Genomic DNA, 25,028 nt, shown 5'->3' with positions numbered 1-25,028 from the left:
GGGAATTTTCTCTCTTTAAACCCAGCACAGCTTTTTTTATAGCCACATCTCCTATTGCCACCACAATTGTCAGGTGTAGGAGGAAAAGCATGACACTGAGGCTCACAGTCACCCTGAGAAAACATTGAAGCTGCAGTGGGATTTTCTACTCCGGCAGATTTCTTGCACTAAATACCACCTTCTGTGTTGCTGGCTTTAGTACAAACTATATCTTTTTTTGTTATCCAACTAAAAGCTGTGCCCACATTAGTTATGCTCACAAGATACTGCATATTTTAAACTAACAGAGGCATCTTCAGTGAAAGTGGGTGACTAATTTTGTCTGCAGAAATAAACCAGGAACCAGGAACATTTCTGCAGAAGCTTCTATGCGGAACAACTTTATCTGACAGAGAAAGAGGCGTGTCTTCCTTTCGAGTTTTACCCTATGGCTGCTCTTATCATTGACATCATTAGTGTGAAGTGAATTAATGCAGGTGTCTGATTATAGAATAGAAATATTTAGTCCAGTTTGTTACTCCACCAAGGAGGCGGAGCCTTGGCTTGTCGTTGGTTTGTCTGTCTGTCCATCTGTTTGTCTGTCTGTTTGTCAAAACAAACTAACAGATTTGGATGAAATTTTCAGGGAAGGTTAGAAACAACACAAGGACCAAGTGATTAAATTTTGGCAGTGATGCGGCTTATAGTCTGGATCCACAGATTTGTTAAAGGTTTCTGTATTATTGCGAGATAGCAGCAAGGTGTCACTGTAAGTAGGACTACAAGTGATCACTACATCAGCTGTCTGCTGATGATCATGTGATTGCAGTCCTACTACAAATGGACCGAGTCTGAGTCCCATCAATCCCCGCTGCATGTTTAGGTCACGCGAGTTGGTATCCTTTCATAACGTAAACATGCATAACACACGCCTGTGCTCAGCGTGAGGTCATTTTGTTTGTGGGTACATCTATATTAAATGGCCACATAGTGCCGTAATTTCTGATCATCAATAACTAATAAACAAATGCTGCATTTCTAAAAAAAAAAAAAAAAATGGCACATTTCTGACAATGCCATATGGGAAATGAACAGCCGTAGTGGAGTACAGCGCTCTGAGTGCTTTTCTTGTTAAATATGTGTTTGATTTCTGAGCTTATAGAATGTATTTCATGTTGCAGCAACAGTGATAAAATACAGCTTTAATAGTAATTGAAAACAACCAGAATCATTTCTACTTTGTGATGTATGTGTGACTTGTGATCTAACCAGGTTTGGGTTTTCAGTATCAACTCATAATGAACCACCCAGAGATTTGTTTAATGTGATCCAGTCACAGCATGTGCTGATGATGCCAGAGAGTCAGGGACACTGTTTTGCTTTGAAAAGGATTAGCAGCTCTGAGACGATGTGTAACGGAATGAATGTGACAAGAATGGCACAGTATTATTTTTTTTAAGTGTGTAGCTGTCATGTTGTATTTAATCAAATTTGGGTCAATCAAGGTCTTAGGAACAGTTGCATATCGGTGCGGTCACACTGACATTTTATTTGTGTCAGGTAGGCCTAACTGGAGACTAATTTTTTATGATCTGAACCACAGGTCATATGGGTTGGAAATACATGATTTTTGGAAAATGGAGGCAGAGATCATCTCTCAGTTTCACTTTTCATTCTACTTTCTTCCTACTTTCATGTGTGGTTAAATTCTGTCTAAGTCAGTCAGTCACAAATATCCTGTTTGGTGTTTTGGGCTCATATATCATCGAGAGCATTTCTTTAAAGGAGACACGCGAGGAAAAGGGGAAAAAAAAGATTTGCCCTTTGAAAAGGACACTTTCACATATAAATGAAAAACAGCAAGGTCAGTCACTGACACACATTCAAAACAGAAAAAAGAATAGACTTGAAGACGAGATGTTGGCCTGAAAATGGAACCATTCTGACTGAGTAAAAAGCATAACCCAAAAACCTACATTAATATAAAACAGCTCCAGACTAATGTCAAAGATTCAGTACTTCCCACTGAAGTCTCAGCTCAAAGAAGAGCTAAGTTAAATGGTTGAAATCATATTATCTGGGAGACATACTCTCCATTACTGTCTTTTACTGAAAAAGTAATCAAGACAGATTATGACTTTCAGTAAGGAGGGATAGAAGTTTTGTTTTGTATGAATTCAATTCAAATTGAAAGCCATATTAATTTCATGAGATGATATAAAACAAGATCAGGCCTAAGTTTCATGAGATTTTTCTTGGATATTAGAAGCTAACAGTATTTTTTTAACAGGAGTTTCTACACATATTTCCTGAGACAGCTCTTACAGTAAGAGTGTACATGACATTTGTAGCTTCTTATGGCTACCTGACTCACTCAAGTGAATGCGGAACGCAAGTAGCTCTAAAGAACATGTCACAAATTGTAGATTGAAGCATCACAAAGATGACCACACTTGGAATTCTTCAGTGAGAAAAATAGTTTTAAAAAGGGATTCCACTGATTTATCGTTGCACTCCACTGGCCTCATAATAGGCAGTCTGGATGGAATTAAATTCAGTGCAGCAGAACCTGCCATATCGTATTTTTATGAAAGGTTAAAAACAAGACAATTGCACTGAGTGTTAGTCTGAAGCAGAGATTAGGAGGAGTGTAGAGATGTCTGGTTAGCTCACTTCTAAGTCCACGTGCCCAAATAGTTCTTTTTTTATTTTCAGACTGTTTTCACCCCAGCTGACACTGCCTCAAGTAAAAATAAAAAGGTAATTTTTCTTATTTTGCACATACATAGTTGTTCCCCCTAAGACTTGCAAACAGACATTCACAAGCGTTTTACAGATGCTGGTTAAAGCTTTCCTTTATGATTCATTACTGGGCATGAGGAAAAAAGCCACAATCAATGGCTCCACTGCATGTATGTGGACTGTATATGTGCAGTGGATGCTGCGACTCTATGCTTCTATTATAATCAAAGTGACTACAGCAGGCGTGTGAGCAGCGTGTAATGGTACATGTCCACAGGGCTGTTTTTGGATGTGAGTTTGTGCCGCTTCGCAACATTGGATGATTTATATGTGTACAACTAGGCAATGTCACAGTGGATGATTGACAGGTGCTCTTCAACAGTTTTTAACAATGAATTTACAACATAGCGACTGGTTTAGAAACTTTTGCTCATATTACGTTTGAGGTGAGAAATAAGCCATGCAGCTGCTGATCTGCAAGATCTTGAGAGAGTCCATCTTGACAGACTTCAAGCTATGAGATCCACAGCTGGTCAGCTCAATCAGAGTCTTATCTAGAAAAGCACTCAGAGAGTGCAGTACTCCACCAAGGCTATTCACCCCCCCCATCGTCAGAAATGCAGCATTTGTTTATTAGTTACTGATGATCAGAAATCACCATAGAATGTGGCCATTTAATATAGATGTGCTCACAAACAAAATGACTTTGCGTTGAGCACAGGCGTGTTATGCATGTGTACATTATGTATATAACAGGTGGTGGGAAATAATGTTACTTGGAAGCACCCCCACAATTTAATCAATTGTTTCTTGTGTCATTTCTGACGGATAAGTCCCGATAACTCCACAGCGGTCGATTTGTAGTAGGATCACAATCATGTGATCATCAGCAGGCAGCTGACGTAGTGTTCACTTGTTGTCATAGTTACAGTGACGCCTTGCTGCTATCTCGCAATGATACAGAAATCTTTAACAAATCCCTGGATCCAGACTATAAGCCGCATCACTGCCAAAATCTAATCACTTGGTCCTTGTGTCATTTCTGACCTTCCCTGAAAATTTCATCCAAATCTGTTAATCTGTTTTTGAGTAATGTTGCTGACAGACAGACAGACACACAAATGTACACCGATCGTCACACATTCCTTGGTGGAGAAATAATGTCAGCTACAGATGTGTTTTAGACGTGACGGACAGATGGTTCCTCCCTGGTCAGGTTCAGTAGGAGGCACTCTTTTAAGAGCTTCTTGAGTTACAAAGCTTTTGGGGAGCACATCTTATTCCTGCTTATCTGGAAATATGATTCACTTTGACGTTGTGGTTAAATAATTTATCACTGCTCTATCCTCTTAATTTTCTACCTTCCTGCTTTCTTGTGCCTACTAACATAGGTGTATGTAAATATGGCAGTTTTGCTCCAGTTTCTGCTGCATAAATGAAGTATGACACTGCAATGGACTTTGCGATTCCTATTTTATGGTACAGTTTAGTTCTTTATGTCCCTATCTGGTGAAATTAGATTTAATTACATTTCCTATGGCTTGAAGGAAACACTGCCATCAGTGGCACTGGTGTGTGGTTCACATCAGCTGCTTTGATCGCTCAATATTGAGATATTACAGCCTTCTATCTTTACTACAGTTTGAAATTCATCCAGACAAAAAACTGTAGTTTTACTGGCTATTTCACCAAAGAACTGAAACAAGTGGGTAATCTGTGATAAGCAGCAGCTTGGTCCTTTGAGGAGGTGTAGCAGTCATGTCATATTTTTTCTCTTTTGTTTGAGCCCCTCCCTCAGGAAACCAGCCTCCTGGCACAAAAGTAACACACAACTAAAAATAGTCAAGATGACAAGCTAAATCAGAGAACAATCAAATACCAGAAGGGGAAAGTCAAGCTTACACAACCTTTAAGTGAAAAATGTTGTACTGTAATGTTCCTGTTGTGTTATATGCCTCACGGTTGGCGTAGCGCAGCAACAATCCGCTGAAAGAAACAGGTCAAGTTTAGCAGCAATGAAGACAGACTGTCTGGTTTGTTTTTCAGATTACTTCTGAGAATTTACAGATTTATTTCACAACAGGTAACTTCATCTTCAATGTTTTAGATCCTCTAATCTGCCACTTATGAACAAACAGTCCAACCAAAACTCAAATTAAATTCAAAGCTTTCCTCATTTCTCTCAACAAACAACCTTCCACTTTTAAAATCCATGAGCAATCATGTGGTGTTTGTGTGCAAGTGTAAATTTGTGCATCCAAGAAAAGCAGGAAAGTTGGCACAGTGGCTGGCAGTAGAGGTGGGCAATGTTGGCACAGAATAAGTTGGGAATTGCACATTTCTTCTTCCATCTTCGAATGCGTCTTTACACCAGTGGAGTGTGGTCAGTGCTGGGCTGTTTACAGCATTGTTAGCACCTCACATGGCAGCTTTGTTCCTCACCTAAACTTGGAATGAGTCATTAAGTGATTTTATTTTAACAGTGTGAATACAATAACAATATAATACAGTGAAACTGCACTGAGAATAGCCTTATCATGCTCAGTGTGCAGATGGTTAGTCAGGGATGTGCACTGCCTGCACCAGTGCTTTGAATTAGTCCTGCCTCAGTGGAATCGCTCACAGGGGCAAACCTCACGACCTGCTCCCTTCCCTCTGCTCCTGCACCATCACTGCTTATTTCACAAACACAGTCTGATAATTGCCTGAAGAGACTGAGACCTTTATCTGGAAATAGCTTTGTTCTGGCGCTGTATTATTAGCATTAAGTATTTAAAGGTGTATATATATATATATATATATATATATATATATATATATATATATATATATATATATATATATATATATATATATATATAGACGTACTACCATTCAAAAAGTTTGGAGCCACTTAGAAATGTCCTTATTTTTGAAAGAAAAACTGTTTTTTTCAATGAAGATAACATGAAATGAATCAGAAATACAGTCTTGACGTTATTAATGTGGTAAATGACTATTCTAGCTGGAAACAGCTGACTTTTAATGGAATATCTACATAGGGGTTCACTCCTTTGTTCTAATGCTACATTGTTAGCTAATGGTGTTGAAAGGCTAATTGATGATTAGAAAACCTTTGTGGAATTATGTTTGCACATGAATGAAAGTGTGAGCTTTCATGGAAACCTTGAAATTGCCTAGGTGACCCCAAACTTTTGAATGGTAGTGGATATATAAGTGTGTCTAACTGGCTGGGTGCTTACCTCAGATGTTGCAGAAATGTTCACTTTTACTAATTTTAGCTGCTACTGATGACTTTAAGAATGCCAAAATTCATTTGCTGTCATCATATTGATCACACCAGCTCTATTCCCCAGATCAGTTACAGGGAAACTTCTGCTTGGTATGCTGTAAACAACTTAAGAAAGAGCAGATGCATCCTGCTTATTTGTCGTGAAGATGTCTGAATTATTTCAGGCATGCTGAAGAGAAATACCAAATCGAAAATGCACTTTTGGGTCACTCAATGGAAATCCTCAGAACAGCACACACCTGCGTGTTCTACATTCCCAGTGCATTTTATTGTTTAAACACCAAACAATATAATATAATATAATATTATATATATATATATATATATGTATATATATATATATATATATATATATATATATATATATATATATATATATATATATATATATATATATATAAAAGCCATCATTTAATGTTTTCATGACTATTTACATTGTAGATTCTCACTGAAGACTAAAAAACTATGAATAAGTCAAAACATGTTTTATATTTCAGATTCTTCAAAATAGCTACTCTTTCCACTACCTCATGAAGCTCACGGAGAGAACGCCAAGAGTGTGCAAAGCAGTAATCAAAGCAAAGGGTGGCTATTTTGAAGAATCTGAAATATAAAACATGTTTTGACTTATTTCACACTTTTTTGTTTATTACATAATTCCATATGTGTTCATTCATAGTTTCAATACCTTCAATGGGAATCTACAATGTAATTTGTGGCACTGCTGACTTGCAAAAATCAACATTTATCCTCTCAATTTAATAATAATACAGTTATATGTTTATAATATGTAAATAAATGCTTGTCAGTAGGTTTTTCACTTTCTAGTAAACCGTCAGATGAGAAGCTGTGTTGATAAATCCAGAGAAAATACCTTAAACAGTTATCCAAGATATCTGCTGTTGCTAATTCCAATAATATCCATCAACAACAAAATGTGAATCCCTTTGGTTAAGTCTGTTGTTGTGACAAATAACTCACAATTCAACTAATTATCTATGGTGTAATCATTATGGTAGACTGCAGTGGCTTCAAATTTTTATCCAACTTTGTAAACAAAAGTCCTAAAGAACTGCAGCTAAAAAAAGACCTTCGGCTCTTCAGATTACCATAGACTTGAGTCAAGACTTCGCTGATTTTTGTATTGAATTCCCTGCAATTGTACAAGCAATTCTTCTTTCTCCTGTCACTTGGTGTTCACTGCAATCAATGCATCAATGAATGCAATTTATCACTATTATGAAGTGAGAAGCAGCCCTGCCTCTCTTGATGTCCTTACTGATGGTACAAACATAAAATAGAGCCTGGTTCTCCAGGTTGATTTGCCTTGAAAATCAAAGCATTAGAGTTATCTGTCCTATTAAGGCTGCCTTTAACTGCACAGGGATTCTGTGGATGCCATCTGATCAGTTTGAACATGTTGAGGCAGTTTTTAGACCTTGTACATTGTGTTTTCAAATGGATTACAATTGGCCGTCTGTGTCTTGGGGCATACACTCATTTAAACACTAAAGTGACTAAACTGACTTTGATTTATCTTTTGCTTGTGCAAACTCTTCTGGCTCAAACAGCTGAGAATTGGGATTTAACTTCATGAACAGCTCAAAAAATCACGAGACAGATTGTGTTGCCATAAGTCAAATGAAAATCGTCAAGTGTGCTTATTTTTTCCCTCCTTATTTATTTCTGGCTGCCACAAGCAGTTTTCTGCTCTCTGCTCTCAAACAACAAAATGTCACATTATATAACAGTAATGTGAATGCTAAGGATATTACTCTGCTGCTGCCACCATGGCAAAAGTTTTTGCCATATTGTTTTGCTGTTTACAAGAATATTTTGATTCAGAATGATAAGTATGAACATTACAGTCTGAGGTTGTGTGAGATTTGTCCAAACCGTTAATCCTCAAGGTGAGGAAAAGCATTATGCAACTTTCTGAACACTGGGAAACATATTTATCCATTCATCCATTCATGCTTTTAGAAAAAGATCACAGTGGCTTCAGGGCTCAGCTGCTCGCAGGAAATATGATTTGATCATTTATTAATAATAACAATATCTAGCGGTGCAATTGAAGAGTGCAGTCCCTTGCCAAGACCAATGTCCCAGTTTTAAAGAAGGTGATCGCAATTTGCACCAAAACTGAACGTATCCTTCCTTTGAACACAGTCCACTTCTCTACCAACTTTCATGAAAGCTAGTTTGGCTGTTTTTGGGTAATCTAGACATCATACTTCCACTTAGGCAGAGGACTAATTATTATAAGTGGGAAAGTAATTCTACTCTTGTAGCACCTTTTAAAATGAATCAACTAAAGCACAAGTTTAACAGATTTATTACTTGGAATTAAACTATTCATACAGTGAGTTCATGTTAATCTGAGAGGCATTTCTTTAAAGTTGAATATCTGATACACACTAGAAGCCTTGGCTTGAAAAATTAAGAGCAGTAAAGCTATTATTTTTTAATGCTTTTTGAAAACACAGTAAATCAATGAAAGTGCTGGCAGCGACAGAGGCAGAATAGGAGTTTTCATTCACAAGATGAAAAAGACCTAAATGAATTAAGTGTAACTTGACAGTACGGTGGTTCAAATGATCACCTTAAGTGCCAGCCAAGAAAAAAGAAGAAAATAACATTTACATATTTATTACTGCTATGTTTCCACCCAACTCTTTATACATTTTTCCGTGTTAAAGAGATGGAGCGCTTGCTGAATGTACACAGGAACTTCAAAATGAAAAATTCAGTTCAAAGTTGATTGTAGAAAGCAGGGTTTTAAAGATATGCAAATAAACTGGCAGAGTAAGAGGCTTTGCATTTCCCTCCCGTGAATAAGAATTTGTATTGCAGAATTGGTATTCTGTGTTTGAGTCAGACAGATAGTGCTCAACTTTGTACTGAGCTCTAAAGAAATAACATGGATGTTTAGCTTACCCACTTGGCAAACACTTCACTATAACATTGCCACAACAAATTACTGGCTCACACCGGCACTGACGCAGCTGAAGGCAGCGCTGAATGCAGATTTTATAGTCTTTAAAACTCAACTTGTGTTTTAAAACATTAGCAATGTCTGTAACAATGCTACAATTTCTCTGTTTTTTCAATGGTGTTCATAACTCTTTTCTTGCAGGAAGCGCTTACAGAGAATGCATGGACAATGGGACATGGGCGTTGAAGAGCAATTACTCCAATTGTGAACCCATTCTAGAGGAGAAGGTTAGTGTGGTGATGCAGGAGCAATCCTGCTGCCCTTCATTGTCAGCTTTCCGTTCACCATCCCAGATAAATGCTCAACACAGTCTGTTATTATTACCCTAATCCCACACAGAGAAATCGCTTTCAGAGCTGAAAATGTGTTATTTTTATAGCGCTGAACGCGGATCAAACTGCAATTCTTTAATACAAACGGCAGTTTAACACACAGTTAAACTAAGCATTTGTTTCCTGATGACAAATGCATAAATACAATCTTGTCTGTGTCCCTTTAAGCAAAGCCTGAGGTCCAACTGTAAGACTGCTGTACTGTATGTAATGAGATTTGGCCTGATTGCTCCACATCATGTCTCCTGGTTATGTGTATTTCTGGATCTTGTTCTATTTTCTCAGATAATTTTAAGCTAAGACAACTGAAGTATGTCAATGCCATTTGCTTTCTTGATTTGCTTTCTCTCATTTTAACTAAACTTCAGAACAATGACGCCTTGATAGACGGAGAACATAAGCAAGAAGCAGCTGAAAAGATGTAGAAACAGCCCAATTACACACACATTGATATCTTATTGTTATCACTGTCTTTCCATGTCAAGTATGCTGGGTGTTGTTGTGTTGTTAATGCTGGTGCCTTAAACTACAAACAGCTTGAGACAATTGAAAATAAATTAAAAATCTTTTACATTATGTGATTGCAGCCCAAGGAAAATGTATGTTTTACAATCTCATCCAAGCACAGAATCTGTTACTGACTGCTCCATTACAGACCAGAATTTACATGCATTGGTAAAGTAAGAGCTAATCTTGAAAACCCTCTGCATGCCTCTGCCTCTTAATTGTTGTACAGAAGCGGTTGTCATGACCTAAGTATATAATTAATTGTGATGAGCCATTAGTTCACTGAATATGTATTAGAATACAAAATATGCAAGTAAAAGCAGCTGCTGGCCATACATTAGATAGGTCCTTTTGAATTATTGATGTATATCTAACCATTTCTAACCGTTTCTCTCTGTTCTATTATCCAGCTGTAACATTAAAGACGTTATTCATGTGGTATCTTTTCAGAGGAAATATCCAACGCATTATAAAATAGCGCTGATCATCAACTACTTAGGCCACTGTATCTCTGTGGGAGCCCTTGTCGTGGCCTTCATTCTCTTCTTGTGCTTAAGGCAAGTACAGAAATAGTACCTATCTAAAAGTGTCCTGTATTCATGAGACCACATAGAAGACAATCAGTGAAATTCATGTCATATCCTCAGACTGCATATCATTAACTCGCTTATGTCAGCTGAATAGATCTCTGCAGCCCAGCGCGGCTTCAGAAAGGCCTATTGTGTATTTCCCAACACTTTGTACTTCTAGGCAGTTGTACTTCTTTTCATGTCCTGGTTTAGATAAACTCACACTCACACACACCTACATCTGTTATGACAGAACAGGGCAAATCCCAAAAAGCCTCAGCTGCTCTGTGTACTGAGGTGTGAGTGGCGTGGGTTTCTGAAAGCAAATACTGATTTTTTTTCAGGTTAAAGCCCAAAATAGTTGCTGTTCTGAGATTAAATCTCAGCAGATTTTAACAAAAAATCTGTAACTGCTTACAATTGACTATTGCTTTTAAAACAACACCTGCACCCAAAAGTCAATGTTAAAACTATAAGTGAAACTATTAGACTTTTAACAGCTCTTTAAATGTGGAGCACCCATCGTATCGATTTTTTTTAACAAGTAAAATTTTCATGAACACCAGTCACAAGTGATTAAAATGTGAATACAGACATGATGCACATATTTTTCTCTTCTGACTTACATTTCACATGGATGCCTGTTTCTTTGGTGCTTAGAATTTTTCTCAATATTAAAGCGTCATTTGATCAGTGCCTCCCTCCTGCCCACCTCAGGATCAGCTGATACCTTTAGTATATGTAATGTGCAAAACTTGCTTTTTTCAGCATTGTTGAGCCCTCGCAACTTCATATGTAAAGAAGAGAGTCACATGGAATTTTTCAAGGCTGAAAAACAATGTGAGCTCTGCTGAAAACTGCACTCACATCAATTTTACATTGACATTAGGTGCCAATCTGAAGAAAAAAATCTCATTTTTGTTCAGCACATTTTTTTATATGATCAGCTTTGAGCATCGATATCATGGTTTCAATGGTGAAACTGCACCAGTTTAATGCTTATGACATTATATTATGACAGTCATGGAATCAGTCATTGACACCCTGGATGTGTTTCTGTTTTCTAATAATTCACTGGAGAAAACTGCATTATGATGATATGATCTTGGATGATATCACCATGTGGGATAGCTGGTTGATCAAAACAAGTTCAAGTAAGGGAAAGGTCTCATATTTACTGACATTTTGATACCTGGCTCATCTTGTTTATTGTCAGAAAACAGATATCAGCTCCAAAAGCTGGTTTTAGAAAAAAAAAACATGCTCTTCAAATGCAAGACTTGAATTTAGATTATGACTTCTGGTACTTAAAGGGCCTGCACCTTGTATCTGCTGATTCTGAGAGGGTCACGTAGGAAGTTTTTGTAGATTTGGTTGATTTTATATGTAATCTGGTAATAATTGTCTGTACAGCTATGAGTAAATACAAACTAACAGCACATTTGAAATACTTTGAGTCGTGATAAAAAACAACTGATCGGTTTAAAATAGCTCGATGTCACATTTTTACAGACTATTAGCACGAACTACTGGAGCCTCATTCTGAAGTGACGCGACTGCCCAAAAACTGATGAACAGCATCAGTGCCAATAAGTTAGCAAACAATGACTCAATAAGATGTACTGTAGTTTTAAAACATGATAATAAAACATCTCTGTCATTATGTTTAGGAGCATACGATGCCTACGAAACATCATCCACTGGAATCTGATCACCACTTTCATACTGAGGAATGTTATGTGGTTTTTGCTTCAGCTGATTGACCACAATATCCATGAGAGCAATGAGGTAACTGTCATATTGTAGAGTTTACAAAGTCTTAATGATGTCTTAAGATACAAATAATTATTTCTTTACTTTTTGTTTATGTTGAGTCTTTCCTTGTTTCTCTTTCAGCCTTGGTGTCGATTAATTACGACAATATACAACTACTTTGTGGTGACAAACTTTTTCTGGATGTTTGTTGAAGGATGCTACCTTCACACAGCCATCGTAATGACCTATTCAACTGATAAGTTGAGAAAGTGGGTCTTCCTCTTCATCGGCTGGTGTAAGTATGTACAAATTAACACTGCACCTGTAATGCTACGCATGGAGTGTGCATCAACAGATTTTTAGAGTTGAGTTCTCCCGATTTTGACTGTTTAGAGGCAGTTTAGAGGCGGTTTAACATCACTCAACGATAATTTGATAGTAATAATGAACCAATTTGGATTTGTGAGGGCTTTGTGGGTCAGAAGGAGGATTTTGAACTGGATGGGTTGTGGGAAAGGGAGGCAGTGGAGGTTTTGGAGAACAGGGGTGATGTGTTCACTGGAGTGGGAGTGGGTGAGGAGTCTGGATATACTGACGTTTATTGAGGACTTTTGGAGACGAACCACAGAAAATGCTGTTGCAGTAATCAATATGGAATGTGATGAATGCGTGGATGAGGGTTTTAGCTGCAGGGAAGGAGAGTGAGTTGCGGAGGCGGGCAATGTTTTTGAGGAGAAAGAAGGCGGTCCAGGTGATCTGGTTGATGTGTTGTTCGAAGGTGAGGTTGTCAAGAATGATTCCTAGATTATGGATGTGAGATGATAGGGACTGAGGGTAGTTGTCAATGGTCAGGGTGAAGTTGTCAGTGTTTTTTGTGAGGGATATGGGGCCGATGATTATTATAACCGATTTGTTGTAGTTTAGTTTTCCAAAGTTATTTTGCATCCATGTTTTTATTTCACCGAGGCAGTTGGTCAGGGTGGAGCAGGTTGTTGGGGTGATGGATCTGGTTGAAATGTAGATCTGTATGTCGTCGGCGTAGCAGTGGAAATGGAGACTATGTTGACGTATATTACCAAGAGGGAGGATGTAGTAGATGAAGGGGAGAGGGCAAAGCAACGAACCCGGGGTTAAAAAGAAAGCTTTCAAAATAATAGATTGTGTGCTTTGAAAAAACAGAAACTGGATGGGTTTTGTAACTGATGAATCTGAAAAACAACACAGAGATGCAATTTTTTATTTTTTCATTCACCACCTTTATAGGTGTTGTCCTCAAATAAAACCACACTGACACAGCTCTTTGGGCTGATCACACACAAGACTTAAGGCAACAAGAAGGAAGTTGGAAAATGAGCTGTACTGTGAATGTATTTTACATTACAGAAGTATTATAACAGTACAGGGCACAATGGATGCTAACATAAGTTTAGAAGTGTATATTTCTGGGGGACACAAATCATATGTCTGCCCAGAGCCTATCATTTTTTTTTAAAAATTGTTGTATCACACACATAATCATAGGAGTTTCAGTAGAAATTAGCTGGACTTGTCTTGTAGGTTCTTGAAGATGTTTCAAATTCATCCAAGAGGCTTCTTCTGTTCTAACTGACTAATGGGGAGTTACAGAATTTATAGTCACTCCAGCTCACATGGCTGATGGTCATTAATGACTAGGACTCACAGCCTCAAGGTGTGAATTGTTGTGAAACCAGGTGGCCCACCAGCAACAACAGCAATCATGGTGGTGCGGCACGCCAGTTCACACAACAAAGGATATGAATCTGCCAAGAGTGGAGTGACTCAAGATGAGAAAGAACAGTGGCGAAACTTTCTGTGGAGAGACTTTATCACAGCGTTATAGGTGCCTGATAAGTGGTGTGGTGGTTACTTTCCTCTGTTTAAAGATGGCAGCTCCAATTTGACATAGATGGCTTCCTTTACTCCTCTCTCAAACCATCTGTCCAAATGTGGACATTGCTGTCCTCAAAGGAACGTCTTTTATCCTTCAGATGCAGGTGGATGCCGAGTCTTGTCCTGAGGAGCTGCTCTCCTGTCTTGAGCCATGTTCTTGTGAATCTGTTGTTTTGTCTCTCCTATGTACAAGTGTGTGCACTCTTTGCTGCATTGGACTGCGTATACAATATTGCTCCGCATGTATTGATGTTTTGTCCTTTACCCTTTCACACACATTTAAAATCAGCATTTAGTTAGTTGTTTGTGAAAGCAGTTCCACCATGACGTATTTGACATCATTCAAAGTGAACATTAGCGTGAGAATCAGAGCACTTCAGACATGATGTCTGGTCAGCAGGTGAAGAACCTTTTTGTGTGTCTGACTCATGATGAGGCCTTGATTTAATAAGAGCACAGGGCTGCACTGAAGTGTGAACAGTCTCACTTTTTGTGCTTGACTTTCCATAACAGAGTGAGTTTTGGATTTGTAGAAGATTCCCTACGATCATATAAATTATATAGACTCACCTTTACTGATGAAGGAGGCATAATGTATGATGGACAGAGCTAACATCAGTGTCAGAATATTTTATCATCAGACAGAGGAATGCACATAGAAACATGCTTGTATACTTCACTGAGACAGTTTGACATTTTCTTTTTCTGTGTTTATGTAATGTACATTATGTGGTCTGCAGGAGAAAAAAACAGATACTTTACTGCATCTAGGTCATGTTAAAATGATTCAACAGAGGTTTATGAATATGAATATATATCAGTAGAATACATGACATGATTAGTAATGACAGAGGAAGACACGATTGGGAATCTTGTGCTGGCTTTAAACTCAAAATTATCAGCACATATAAATCTAGTCTTCAATGTCCTAAGTAAATACAAAATACTGGCAGCTTTTCTTGTAAGGATTATATTATCTAAATAGTTTTCTCTTGAAGGTCAACTCATTAATTCTCCAGATGTAGATTAAACAAGGTTTCTGTTTAAATCCAATATTGCTGTTCTCACTGTCTAATGCATTTGCACTCAGCGCAGTAACTGGAAAAATAGTATTTCTAAAAATAATACTAATATTGAAATAGAACCAGGTACAGTTGCTGCATTGGAAATTGAATAACATATGGAGTTCTTTCATTTTACTGCAGCTACATTTTGAAAGAGAATGGATTCCTCATTGTGCCGCTGATATTAGTCTTGAGAGGTTTTTAATTAGAATATAATTAGAAGGTGATGGAAGGAGGGCATATTAAATCTGTCCTCTACCACAGGCCTGGTGTTAGCTGGGATCAAAATAGGTTTTGACGTGTATTCTTTCAGCTCCATTAAAGGTCATTTCACTGATCATTTCAGACTAATGAAAATTGTATCCATTGTGTCAAGGTTGTTACCAAACCTGACCATATGTTGTCACTGTGTTTTCAACACATTTGATTTGTGAAGTAGCGAAGCAAGATAGAAGATAATTTGCTCAATTAGGTTGTCATATCAATGGCTGAGTGAAAAAGTGGAAAATGAACTGCTTGTGTAAAAGAAACAAACTTCCCCTGATGTGCACCTGAGGAGGTTGGAGCAACCGTGAAATATTCAAAAGAGCTTCATTTTTTTATGACTTTAATCTTTACTTGAAGCAAGAAAAAGCAAAAAAAAAAATCCTTTGATTCCAGGCAATCTGAAGACAGTTAATGAAATAAGTGTATGCTCCGAAAGAAGGCCACATTCATATTTAAAGAAATGAAGGATTGTAGATTAATTGAGTTAATCACATTGTTCCAGTGTGAGAAGGTTAAATTAAAATGTGTTTTTAAAAATGAAATTCTTCATGCATAGAAACTCCCAATAAAATAGTTTTGTCTGTCTGTTTTAAAGAGACGTAAAATGGTTTTATCTTGTGTCAGATAATTCCAGCATCTTCAAGCATCTTTTTAAAATCACGGGTGACAAGACATCAGCCGCCAGTCCTTAAAACATGTCACCACCAGGCCAAACACCTCTTTTCTTCAGTGCATACACAGAGATAACTCAAGCTAATTTGACAGATTACTGTTGAAATATGATCACCATTCAGCAGAGAGACATCTGAAGGTTAAAATGAAGAATATTGCTTTTTCTTTTAAGCTAGCAGTCAAAATCAATAATGATTTTTCAGGCATTGCATTTGTTGTATGTAGGATTGATCTTTCTCGTATTTTAATTATATACACTACCGGTCAAAAGTTTTAGAACGTCCCAATTGTTACAGTTTTTTATTGAAATTCAAGTAGTTCAAGTCCAATGAATAGATTAAAATTCTAGAACGGCAAGTGGTGAACTGCCAGAGGCTCAAAAACGGGTAAGGTTACTCAAAACTGAAAAATAATGTACATTTCACAATTATACAAAAAGGCCTTAAGCACAGCTTAATGGTGATTGTAGTAAGAAGTCTCAGTTTCAACTGTGAAGAGAAGACTTGGAGTTGCAGGTTTGACAGGTTGAGTTGCAGCAAGAAAGTCACTGCTAAGACGTCAGAATAAGAAAAGGAGGCTTGGTTGGACCATGAAACACCACCAATGGACTACTGAAGACTGGAAGAAGGTTTTATGGACTGAAGAATCAATATTTTAAATCTTCGGTTCATAACACAGGATTTTTGTTGGCTGTTGAGTAGGAGAAAGGACGGTTCCTCAGTGTGTGACATTAACTGTCAAACATGGAGAAGGAAGTGTGATGGTCTGGGGCTGTTTTGTTGGATCCAGGGTCTGACTTGTACAGAGTGAGAGGAACCCTGAACCAAAACAGCTACCACAGCATTCTGCAGCACCATGCAACATAAGTCCAAGCTGTGCCAGAACTACCTCAGGAAAAAAAGAACAAGATGATAAGCTTGAAAACATGGAATGGCAGCACAGTCTCCAGACTTAAAGCCCATGGAGCTGGTTTGGGATGAACTGAACAGAAGAGTGAAAGCAAAGCAAGAGCCACACATTTATGGGAACTTCTGCAACAGAGTTGGGAAGAACTTCCTGAAGAATATTTGATTTCCATGGTGGAAAGAATGCCATGAGTGTGTTCAGCTGTTGTATCTGCCAAAAATGGCTACTTTGATGAGTCAAATGTTTAGAATACATTTTGGTTTCTGAATAGATTTTTTTTAAAACTTCATTTGTTTATTTGTTCATTTGTTCTGTGCTTTCATGTCAGAGTACAATGAGGCATTAACATGCATCATTTCCAATACAAAAATGGAAAAATTGGGGTGTTCTTAAACTTTTGACTGCTAGTGTACTTTGATAAAGTACCTCCACCAAACATCTGTTCCAGATGAGGGAACATTAATCTCTTGTTTGCCTGCTGGATCTTTATGAGAAAAGTAGCTATGGTTCCTGAGTGATGTATGTCTCTGAAACCTGTTTGGGCTTAAAATGTTGTTGCTGCAGCTAATACATTGTTTCTGTACTAGAAGAGAAAAAAATATGTTTTATTCTTTTTGTACTTTAAACTTTCTACTAGAGATTTCAGTCTGTGATTTCTCCATGGTTCGGCATGTTAAAAAGAAAAACAAAAACATCCTGTGATTCTCATCTTCAATGTTTGAAGCTGCTGTATTTTTTAGATTCAACTTTTAATACTCTATGCCCTTATACTGTAAACATATGATGTGTTATGTTGATAACATATCTCAATTAGATGACTGTTTTTCTTTATTCCAGGTATTCCATGTCCTATAATCGTAGCCTGGGCCATTGGAAAGCTGTATTATGAAAATGAACAGTAAGTATCCCAACCAAAATTAAAAGCTACGTCCTGTTAATGTTTTCTTAAATGTTTTAGTAATTTAATGGCACTTACCTTTTTTTTTTTTCATCTGCAGATGTTGGTTTGGTAAAGAGCCTGGGAAATATATGGATTACATTTACCAGGGTCCAGTTATTCTTGTGCTTCTGGTGAGCACCAACAAAAAAAAGTCATTGCACTTCATCCACTTCCATTATTTTCTCAATATTTGTTAGACTATAGCACACACATTAAATTCATCACTAATGTCTACTTTTATGTGTGCTTCTATGTGTAAACTAATGAAAACATCAGCCCTGACATGAAAATGGTTTTACAAAGAAAGCTATTTCCATGCAGCATCGAGCTGTTGGAAAGGTAGAATTGATCTTCAAGACCTAAGACTCCTGAAAATAGGAAATTGTATTCATAGAAATGTATTGGCTTATGGCGATGTCCAAGTCCTTACCAGCATACTGCACTCAATACTTTTGATGTGGGTATCCCTCTAACACTGTCTTGCTAAGAGAGGTGTGCTTTGACTTGAGTTTTCCTCCTGTTCTCCAGCTCAGCATGTACTGAGCTGTCTGTTCACAGCAGATAATCATTCTCTGGGACGCTCAGTGTTAGTTGTTGCCACAGGGCTCAAAACTAATTCTTTTTTTGTGTCTTACTTTTCTAGATAAACTTTGTTTTCCTCTTCAACATAGTAAGAATTCTCATGACCAAATTACGGGCTTCAACCACGTCAGAAACAATACAGTACAGGTAAGTTGATCCTATGCATAATGGTTTATTTTGCAGAAACGGCATCTTTCTGTTTCTGTTTGCTTCTCTCAAGAAGAACATGGAATTTGTTCTAGGCTGTGATGGAGTGCATTTTTAAAATTTAATACTCTTTTAAACCAAGCAGCAACCCCTGGGGCTAAAAGAAAAATAAAGCCACAGTCCCAAAACTGCAGTTCCTCAAATGGCCACTTGAGACAGATTCGAAAAGTGAGTCAGTCCCCATAGACCTCCATCTTAAAATACCAAACTTTACTGCCAAAATAAACATTTCTACAGTTGGATACAAAACACTGTTTTGGTTTTTTATAGCAGTCTTTCCCCTTCATGAAACTGTATGGGGGCTGAATCTGCATTTTGCACACTCCTGTAAATGTCATTGTTGTTGAATTCCTTTTAGGATTAGCTAGTAGTCAAAACTGGCACTGAGCAGGTTCATCCATCTTAATATACAGTCAGTGACTTTACCCTTTATAAACAGCATTGTACTCAATTGCACTGAAACCTAGTAGTCTATCTATGACCAGATATTTGGGGTTTAACTTATTAAATATTAGTGACAATAAATTCAGATCAATACCAAGTACTGTTGGAGCAGAAATTAATTATTGTTCTTGCTGTTTTTGGATTGTCACTTTAACCCCTAAGTACTGCAATTATTGTGGTAAATTGAAAAGAATAAATTACAAACCCTATTTTCTTTCATTGTTCTCTCTGAAATGCTAATACTTCAAGCAAGAAAATTATTTTTTTCATCAAATAAGCATAAAAAATGGTAACAGTCAGATCCTTTTTAGAAATTTGTTGCAATATGCTTCCTTGAGTGTTTCCTGCCTCATCTTAAATTAAGATAAGCAGAATTCTAATTTCTTGTGTTTTAACAATTTCCCAAAGAGCCTGGTCTGATACTGGGTTATGCATTTACAGGTGCTGTGAAAAGGACTTGGATTAGATGTACAGTACTTACCAAACTTTAGAAAAATGAAGTCTAGACAAACACTTTTACCTGAGTGGGGCCATGGTTGTTTCAGTTAGTCTCACCAGTCGCCATTAGAGATGGAAAAGCTCTCATGCGTCTCGGTGTGTGACAGTGCTTGATGAGTGAGCAACAGCAGAGATTTGGTGTGCTAGAGTGGGGGCGAGTTGCGTTCAGTCCTGCTTTATGTTGCTTCTGATTGCTAAAACGCTGAGCTTGTTTTCTCACCTGCTGTTACTATGTCAAGTGTACTTTTCTTCTGTGGGGATTATTTCAAGCATACAGAGTGTTGGCAATGTCACAGCTCAGACAACTTCAATTCAGGCTTTTCAGGCTGGAGCTGGATTTACGGTTGTTGTTGTTGTTGTGAGCCACGCAGATTTTAGTGAGTGGAAGTACTGGGGTTTCAAGCATAAACTGTGAAGATAAAATATGTTGGCTCCTTCAAAAGGCTTCTGTTTTGCTAAATTTGCATAAGATAAATAAACAGAAGGCTGAAATGGACAAGGAAAGCTTTTCTGTTATCTCTAAATGCTTGTGGTGTCAACTTAATTTTAAATATTTGGGTTCCAAGAATGAAAAAAGCAAAAACATTTTGTCAAGTGTTTATAGCATTCCACTTGCTATGTCTTTTTGGCGAGCTTTGCGATTCATCAGAAAGCCCTTTAAATTGAAAAGAGCTGCTAAAATGAATTTTTCAATATTTTTGCCTGCAGATTATATGGATACTTATAAAACCCTTTAATACTGAAATTAACAACATTCTTACCTGCAAACCTGACAGTTTATTGGTGCATCACCAAATAAAATTGATATTGACTTACAACTGACCTATAAAGAATGAAAAACTTTATATCAGGGGTGTCAAACTCATTTTAGTTCAGGGCCCACATTCAGCCCAATTTGATCTCAAGTGGGCCGGACCAGTAAAATCATAACATAATAACCTATAAATAACCACAACTCCAAATTTTTCCTTTGTTTTAGTGCAGAAATGTTCACATTCACAATGACAAAACATTATGAAGAACCTGAAATTTCTTAAGAAAATGAAATTAAATTTCAACAACATTATGTCTCAGTTTATCATTTACACATTACGACCTACAGATCACAGTGTGTCTACAAATGCACAAAACATTTAGTCACAGCTATCCGGAACTGAACGATATACCATTTTACTTTATGATGAAAACGACAAAAGTCAGGCAAAAAAAGACAATAAAACAACAAAAACAAGGCAAAATAATACAAAAATGAATCACAAAACAACAAAAGCAAGAAACAAAATGACAAAAAATGAGACATACGACATGGAACAAAGCAAAACAATGACAAAAACTTTGACAAAAAACTTACAAAGCGACAAAAAAATGGACAAATGACAAAAACGAGACAAAAAATTACATGAATGACACAAACGAGACACTGACAAAAGCGAGAAGCGAGAAACAAAATGACAAAAAATAGACGATGCAAGCGAGACCAAAAAAAACCAGAATGACAAAAGCGATTCTCAAAACAAGGAATAAAGCAAAACACAAAATGACAAAAATAAGACAAAAAACACAAGCAAGACAAAAAGGAAGCATAAAGTGACAAAAACATGAGACAAACGGTAAGTCAGACAGAAAAGACAAAAAAGACAACAAAAACAGGACAAAATATTACAAAAGTGAGACACAAAATGACAAAAGTGAGAAACAAAATGACAAAAAATGAGACAAACGACACGAAACAAAACCGAGACAAAAACTTTGACAAAAAGGTTACAGTGACAAAAAATTACATAAATGACACAAATGAGACACTGACAAAAACGAGAAACAATGAAAAACAACATAAGTGAGACAAAAAAAACCACAAAAAGACAAAAATGATGCTCAAAACAACGTATAAAGCAACACACAAATTGACAAAAATAAGACAAAAAACAAGCGAGACAAAAAGGAAATACAAAACGACAAAAACATGAGACAAACGGCAAAAGTCCGACAAAAAAGAAAAAAACACAAAAACAAGACAAAATATTACAAAAATGAGACACAAAATGACAAAAGAGCAATGAACAATCTAGTATTTTACTTTGTGATCAAAACAACTCATAATCTTGAAATTATTTTAAATTTATAGTTTTATAAATTTACAATTTGCAGTTGATGTCTTCTCTGTAACTTTTACACTTTATAAAGTTGTCCCACGGGCCAGATTGGATACTCTGTCGAGCCGGTTTTGGCCCGCGGGCCACATGTTTGACACCCCTGCTTTAAATAAAGAGTTTCATACAAAAAGGGATGCCCATCATGCAGACCACAGGTGTCATCTCTTATTATGATATCATGTTATGGCAGTGCGGTGGTGGGTGTGATTTTTTTATTTATTTATTCTCATCTTGCCACTGACACCGAATGCATTATCACAGAATCCACTTGGATGAGTCTCAAGTTCCTATTTCTGTAATGTTATAAATGAGGCTGCTTACGTTTCATCCCGTTTTCACAGAAAAGCCGTGAAAGCAACACTAGTCCTGCTACCTCTGCTGGGCATCACCTACATGCTCTTCTTTGTTAATCCAGGGGAGGATGACATCTCACAAATTGTGTTCATCTATTTCAACTCCTTTTTACAGTCTTTTCAGGTGAGTATAAGAGTACTGATGCAGCGTCACAGTAGCCAAGGCTTGCAAACCCACACACACTGTGAATAATGTCAATCCTGCTGATTAATTCACACTTTTTACAGAATTGTATCACTGCTTTGAAGAAACTTTTTAGGTTATAAGCTTTCTTGTGGGAATATGATTTGAAGTAGCACCCTGACTGTGCTTACACATAATATCCCCCTCCTGTCTCATGTTCAGAGCCCTCAACTGTCAAGATTAACAGGGCCATGTGGGCATGATTTCTCCTCTGTGGCTATTTTTCTAATCTTACTATCTTCTGGGCTTAAATGTGAGGCTGAGTGGGAGGAAAGCGGGATTTCAAACAGAGCTTCTTTGCTGTCATGGATTCTTTTGGGCAGTGCAAAATGTTCTCCTTAATTTGTTTTGCCTTTTCTTCTTATGCACCGTGTGTTTTATTTCCTGTCTAATTAAGATGCCATTACACAACACCAGCACATTTGCTGCTTCTAATTGTAATGTTTCTTATTCTGCAGGGGTTCTTTGTGTCAGTGTTTTACTGCTTTCTAAACGGAGAGGTGAGTCTCTGGGGTTTGGCAAAGACTATGATATTAAGATGTCAATGTGTTTCTTGATATATGTCCTTAATAAAACCCCAAACTGATTACCGTAATTTGTTTAATAATGTTTTTCTAACTCATCTCCTAGTTCCAACTAAGTTCAACCAGGGGTAGGATCAATTAGATTCAATTTTTTAAAAAATGCAAAAAGATTGTCTATTTAGTCAGTGAAATTTTACCATTTTGGTGGAGGTACTTAAATATGATAGAAAATGTTCACAGAGCTCAGACATTTTTATCCAATAAAAATTAAAGCAAATTGCCAGAATTCCAGCTGCTTGAAAATCATTAAAGTCATTATAAAAATTACAGGTTTGTCAGTAATTGCGAAAAATGAAGGACCCCCTTCTGAACCCTGAAATAATTGAAACTCGTGGGTGGCGAGGGGATTAGTTTAATGAGGAATGGCGAAGAATTTGTATAAATATTTAATGCAATTGGAGACTGCCGTTGGCAAAAATATTTGTGTGGCATTAATGAATATGTTTTGATTTTTGCACTCTCCACACACATTTCAAACTTGTCTCGTTTGCACTAAATGCTCCTCTTTCCTCTACCGATTTAAAAGGGACAAAATATGAGTTAGCTATTCTTTTGCGGAGTATGCATCTAAATGCCTGAATCTTTTCTCCAGCTTTTTATCCATCTGACTAGTCAAATATTTACAGTCAATAATGAAAATTACCTTATTTTTCCCTTCTCTGTTGAAGTCAACACTAACAGAGTAGTTTGATATTTTCGGTAAATCTACTTATTTGCCCTCCGGTCAAATGCTAGGGGTGCTGTTAGGTGATTTCTTAATTTATTTTTAGTCAGGATAGCTGTTTAAAAGGAAATACACAGACAGTAAATGTAAATAAAATAAGGTCTTAAGAAGTCTTTGCATGTGAGCGGTCAGATTTGTAGGGTCAAATAATACAGTATAACGTCTGCTTGAGGTTCATTAGGAGTATATTTTGAGACATAACATAGCAGTAGAAAATATAATTGTGGTTGCATATCTGACCAAGCTCCATTCAGTTTTCTAGACCATTTAAAAGTGTGTTGTGGCCAACAGTGTTGAACACAGAGCCTCGTTGAAACAGAGCAGGCATGTGTTCCATGTGATGGTTGGCCCAGAATCCAGATGGAAACTGCTCAGAGATATTTTTATGATTCACATGAGAAATTATTTTCAAGGTGACAGACTTTTCTGAAAACGGAAATTGCTCTGAAATCGAAAAGGGAAGGCTTTTTTCCTGTCTCAGAAGTTGTAGGATTTGTGGGGCAACAGTCTGAAATACCCCTTTCAGCAAATGGAATGATGTCTGATTGCGTGCGAAGTGCATGAATTTAAATGAGATGCTCTCCAAGCCTAAAGGGGACAAATTTAGGTGGCGGTAGAGTGCACAGGTTTCTATACTAAGGATCAATTTGGAGCCTTATGCCACCTATTTTATTATTGAAGTGGTGGAGACTTTGCTCACTCAGTGGCTCAGGTGATAGAGCCGGTTGTCCACCAATCATAAGGTCACTGGTTTGATCTCAGACATGTGAGATACTGAACTCCAAGTTGCTCCCAATGGTATTAGAGTGTGAATGTAGAAACTAGGTGCTACATACAGTATGTGTTGACCATTTACCATTTCTCAGAAGGTGTTGACTTGAGGCAGAATTGATCACGGAGCTGATGGTTTGTAGGTGAGGTTGTTGATGTCGGAAACACCTCCACAATTTAATCAGTTGTTCCTTTTATCATTTCCAACAGATAAGTCCCGATAAGTCTGTAATGCTCGATTTGTAGTAGGGTCGCAATCGCGATCGTCAGCAGGCAGCTGATGTAGTGTTCACTCGTCATAGTTACAGTGACACCGTGCTGCTATCTAGCAATGATATAGAAATTTTGAACAAATCCATGGATCCAGACTATAAGCCACATAACTGTCAAAATCTAATCAGTTGGTCCTTGTGTCATTTCTGACCTTCCCTGAAAATTTCATCCAAATCTCTTAGTCTGTTCTTGAGTAATGTTGCTAACAGACAGACAGACAGACAGACAGACAGACAGACGTACGCCGATGGTCACATAACTCCACCGTTCCTTGGCGGAGTAATTAAGTATATTCTCATATTGTCCAAAGGCACACCATGGAAG

At 37.3% G+C, this 25,028-nt stretch overlaps 1 protein-coding gene across 1 annotated transcript in view; it reads left to right on the top strand.

Moving 5' to 3' along the window:
* Positions 1-25,028, top strand: part of LOC111568629 (corticotropin-releasing factor receptor 2) — a 42,527-nt gene that overhangs the window by 14,388 nt on the left and 3,111 nt on the right. Inside the window, exons 3-11 of the mRNA XM_023270356.3 lie at positions 9,150-9,235; positions 10,298-10,404; positions 12,087-12,204; positions 12,313-12,466; positions 17,829-17,889; positions 17,990-18,062; positions 18,575-18,660; positions 22,157-22,292; positions 22,811-22,852. Coding sequence (XP_023126124.1) covers positions 9,150-9,235; positions 10,298-10,404; positions 12,087-12,204; positions 12,313-12,466; positions 17,829-17,889; positions 17,990-18,062; positions 18,575-18,660; positions 22,157-22,292; positions 22,811-22,852 — 863 coding nt within the window. The remainder of the gene's footprint in view (positions 1-9,149; positions 9,236-10,297; positions 10,405-12,086; positions 12,205-12,312; positions 12,467-17,828; positions 17,890-17,989; positions 18,063-18,574; positions 18,661-22,156; positions 22,293-22,810; positions 22,853-25,028) is intronic.

This window comes from Amphiprion ocellaris, chromosome 10 (assembly GCF_022539595.1).
Source record: "Amphiprion ocellaris isolate individual 3 ecotype Okinawa chromosome 10, ASM2253959v1, whole genome shotgun sequence".
Classification (NCBI taxonomy): domain Eukaryota; kingdom Metazoa; phylum Chordata; class Actinopteri; family Pomacentridae; genus Amphiprion; species Amphiprion ocellaris.
This window is presented reverse-complemented; position numbering and strand designations above follow the sequence as displayed.